Source organism: Zea mays, chromosome 3 (genome assembly GCF_902167145.1).
Source record: "Zea mays cultivar B73 chromosome 3, Zm-B73-REFERENCE-NAM-5.0, whole genome shotgun sequence".
Classification (NCBI taxonomy): Eukaryota; Viridiplantae; Streptophyta; class Magnoliopsida; order Poales; family Poaceae; genus Zea; species Zea mays.
Window position 1 is genome coordinate 155,439,129 of NC_050098.1, and position 4,582 is coordinate 155,443,710.

The 4,582-nt window shown below is 51.7% G+C and overlaps 1 protein-coding gene across 1 annotated transcript; it reads left to right on the top strand.

Annotated features, from left to right (window-relative positions):
* Positions 1-1,400: 1,400 nt before the first annotated feature.
* LOC100277262 (uncharacterized) lies at positions 1,401-2,116 on the top strand. The gene has a single exon (NM_001150881.3). It carries the CDS (start codon positions 1,493-1,495, stop codon positions 2,030-2,032), a length of 540 nt encoding a protein of 179 aa, NP_001144353.1. The 5' UTR covers positions 1,401-1,492; the 3' UTR covers positions 2,033-2,116.
* Positions 2,117-4,582: the final 2,466 nt, after the last annotated feature.

The following is a 4,582-nucleotide window of genomic DNA, read 5'->3' on the forward strand; positions in this document are numbered from 1 at the left end:
ACTGCAGTCGTCATGGTTTGTACCTCGCTGCAAGGAAGAGAGACTCAAGCATGTCGTAGGAATGTCATTTGACACTCTTGATGAAGTGGATGCACATGAAAGCGGGCTTTATGTTCGTATATGAGCTTAAGCCAAGAAAAGCGATGTGGTTGAGAATAAGAGATTTGTGTGTTCGAGTGAAGAATTCACAAAGTCATGTGCTGAACTAAACAAGCAAAATAAGCACTCATAGACAAGTTTAGGGAATATATCATCTAACTGTTAGGGAATGTACAGATATCGACATGATTCTTGAATGTCTAGCCCTTTTGCTGCATGCTAGGCATTCAACGTTTTGCAGAGACATGGTGTTAATGTCCAGATGATCTCACGAGAAGAAAACTGTACGGACAATAGAGCAAGCACACCACTAATTTTTTGCTGACCAAATCAAAACTATATGTACCCTTGTTGAATGTCGATCTATAGATCTTCTCGAAGGGTGGGACCATCAGGAAGGAGGTGGAGTCAGGTGACCTCTTCGACAGAGAGTCAACACTCGCTGGTTTGTTAAGCTCGCCGTCTGTCGGCGATGGGTCACATATTTGCGACCGGCGAGATTGGGCTTACTGGACGGGCCGACGTCGCAACAAGGACGAGCATGGTGGAGGCGTCAGAGAAGGGGTCGAGGTCGGACGACAACACACATCGGGAAGGTGACAATGGCGGGTAGCATCGGGAACGGGGCACGGGGCATCGGGGCAGATTAGTTCGGATGGCGTTGGAAAGAATGAGATCGATCTGATAGATGCAAGAACTAGACCGAAGGAGAACGAGAGTTAGGAGGACTGAAACAATCCAACTAGAAAGTCTAGGATAGAACTGGTTTAATCTATCTAATTTTTTTATTTTTTCTATACTTAACAGTAAATAAACATGAGATATAAGAGGTACTAAAAATTGAGGGGCCACCTTTGACCCCAATGTGGATCCACCCTTGCTGCCTTTGGTACAATCCTAAATTCACAAGTCTTATGTCTTAACAATATAGGCCTATAAAATCGTAAATTCTATCTCTGCAATAGCATCGTAAAATCAACTAAGATCGTTGAGTCGTAGGTGCAATCGAGTAATAGAAGTACGAACGATAGTTAGAATTTATTATCAACCTTGTCACAGCCACAGTACAGCAGCAAACCAACAGTACCGTGCCTGCACGGCCGAGCACCGACTACCTAGCAAGCATGCTCCGGCATGCATTAATGGTGGAGGACGACCGGAAACCCCAGGCACCTGCCCGCCGTCTGACCGGCTACATTTAATTAGCGCCCTCTTAATAAATTGCCGCAGCGTCCATGCCCGTCGTACTACACCCAGCGGCGAGCTCCAGCTCCAGCTCAACCGCGCGCGCGGTCGCCCATGCTATTCCCCTCGTGGTACAAAACGCCTGCTTCCCTCCCGTCCTCACGTACTACGGTTTAGGCCAGCTACACTACACAGCGGCCCGCTCAGCATGCTGGCCGGCGGCTCGTCGTACCTGGCGACCATGGGCCGCCGCAGCTTCCCCTACCACAGGCTCAAGAAGCTCCCCGCCGCCGCCCCCTCTCCTCCCCATCCTCCTGCCACGACGGCGGGTCCTGCTACCGCCGCCGCCGCCATCGAGGACTCGTACCGGTCCTACTACCGCGCGCTGGTGGCGAGGCGGCGGAGGCGGGGCAGCGGCAGGCGCCTGAGGAGGGCGAGAGTCTGGGGCGCCCTGGCCCGCGCGTTGCGGCGGAGGGCGGCGGCTGCCGGGGCCCGGGTGCGCGCGTCGGTCGCCAGGGTGGCGCGCCGGCTGAGGGACGGCCGGCCCTACGTCGGCGACCTCTTCGCCGGGAACTACATGTTCCTGCAGGTGGCGCCGTCGCCGATGACGATCACGGGCAGCCACGGCGGCGGCGCTGTGGTACCCTTCGCGGAGTACTACTACGGCTATAAGGCCAGGGCCAGGGCCAGGGCAGCGGCCGTGCAGCTGCACCGCTATCCTACTGGGGCGGTGCTCTACGAGACGTAGCGACGTGCCACGGATGACTTCGTCGCTGGCCTGTGTTGTGTTGAAATAATGGTAAATAAATGTTGTTATTCAGTTTGGATTTGGAATTTTGCTCTTGTTGGCGAATTTTTGTTTCGCCGGTGCTTGTTTCCTGTCCTGTTTCACTTTGTTGACCCATCAAAATCAGCTACGCCATGTCCAGACATGTTCGGAACATGCGTTCTACTAGCATGCAAGCTGGCTGTCAGTGAGAGGAGGTAACATTTGAATGAATCGGTAAGTTTTTGTTTGTATACAAGCGAGATCTGATTCACGGTACAAACTGCTGCTGCTGCGACGAATCTCCGAGAATGCGAGTGAGCTGAACAGAGAGGAGAGAAAACAATGTGGGCTGCCTAGCTGCATCGCGTTAAATGACCTTAGAACTGAGCTGGGAGACAGTTCAGTGTTCACCCTTCTAATCGTGTTCCGTTGATTAAGGAGGTTGAACCGTATGGAAGGGGCCTTGATTTTGCATAGGGGATATTGGCATGTTTGTTTCGGCTTATCAGCAGCCTGGTCATCAGAATCTGCTGCTGACGGCCAAATATAGATGGCCAGACGTGCCGGGCTAATCGGGTCGGCCCGAAGCACGGCAGGGCCCGTAGTGCCTGGGCACGGCACGGTTGGTGCCGGGCCCGTGCCGGCACGACCCGACAGGTAGTGCCGTGCCTGGGCCGAGCACCAGGCACGCTGGGCCGGCACGGGCACAGCACGATTAAGCCCCAGGCACGGTTAGGCACGGATACTAGGATACCCAAATATCCGTCGCCCCCCTCTCCTCTGGGCCCGCCTCGTCAGACACTCTCACTCTCTCGCCTCGCCCGTTGTCTCTCGCGGTCTCGCCCTCGGTCTCTCCGTCTCCTGGCGATTTGGGGGCGATTCGACTCCGCCGCCGCCTCACCGTCCGACTCCGCCGCTCCACCTCACGGTCCGACTCCGGTACGGTGCTCCACCGCTCCTCCTCACCGTCCCCCTGGCTTCCCATCACGGCCTCACCTGGTAGCTGCTTGGCTCTTGCCTGGTGGTTTGGCCGTCACGGCTTTGGTTATGGTAAGCTTTCAATGTTCGTCTTCTTCTGCCTCTAGCCGACATCTCCGACGAGGTTGAGACTTCCTAATCTAGTGCTTGTTCTTGTGATCTGTGCTTGTGATCTGTGCTCGAACCCCAAACCCTAATCTACTCTACTGCCTTCTTGCTCTGTGATTGTACCCGTGAGGGACCGATCTGGTGCTCCGGCTTTGGTAAGTGCTTAATCTGGTGTTAGTTCTTGTGATCTGTTCTTGTGATCTATGTTTGTGATCTGTGTTCGAACCCTAAACCCTAATCTACTCTACTACCTTGTGTTCTGTGATTTTAGCCGCCCGTGAGGGACCGATCTGGTGCTCCGGCTCTGGTATGTTCTTAATCCGGTGCTTGTTCTTGTGATCTGTGTATCGTAACCGGTGCTTGTTCTTGTGATCTGTGTACCAACCCTAAACCCTAATCTACTATAATACCTTCTCTGATTATAGCCGCCGTGAGGAACCGATCTGGTGCTCCGGGTTTGGTAAGTGCTTAATCCAGTGCTTCTATTTCTGATCTGTGTTGCTTCAAACCCTAATCTACTCTACTTTACCTTGTGTTCTGTGAGTTGAGCCGCCCGTGAGGAACCGATCTAGTGCTCCGGCTCTGGTAAGTTCTTAATCCAGTGTTTGTATTTGTGATCTGTGTTGGTTCAAACCCTAATCTACTCTATTGTTCTGTGATTTTAGCCATGAGGGACCGATCTGGTGCTCCGGCTTTGGTAAGTTCTTAATCTGGTGGCCTGTGCTCTGTGATATGTGCTTGATGGCCGACGACGACACCGTGCCTGCCCAAACTGGTGGCAGTGAGGCTGCTGTTCCTTCATCGGCGGCTGAGCCCATCAACATAGATCCTGACACTGCTGTGGCCGATGCTGAGGCAGACACACCTACTAGTTCTCGGGTAAGAAATAGAGCTTCCACATCTGATGTTTGGAATGACTTTGACAAAATATATAAGGTTGTTGATGGTGTGAGGGTCAGGTGTCAGGCTAAGTGCAAAGTTTGCAAGTGTGTTTTGTCTACTAAATCTTCTGGTGGCACTGGTCATCTTAATAGGCATAGAACTACATGCAAACTGAAGCATGGCAGAAATGCCTTTGCCCAGTCCCTGCTCCAGTTTAATCCTGATGGTAGTGCTAGATTGTGGGAGTACAATGCTGATGTTGCTAGGTCTGAGATGTGTCGTTTGATAAGTAGGCTTGATCTACCTATTTGCTTGGCTGAATCATCTGCTTTTGAAGAGTACATTAAAAAAGCTCATAATCCTAGATTTTCTATTGTCTCTAGGCAAACAACCACTAGAGATATTAAAAAGTATTACAATGATTCACGTGCTAAGCTTGTTGACACATTTAAAAATTCTGTTTCTTCTGTTGCTGTGACATCTGATATATGGTCTGGGAATGCTAAAGAGGATTACTTGAGTGTTGTTGTGCATTATGTTAATTCTGCATGGGAATTGGAA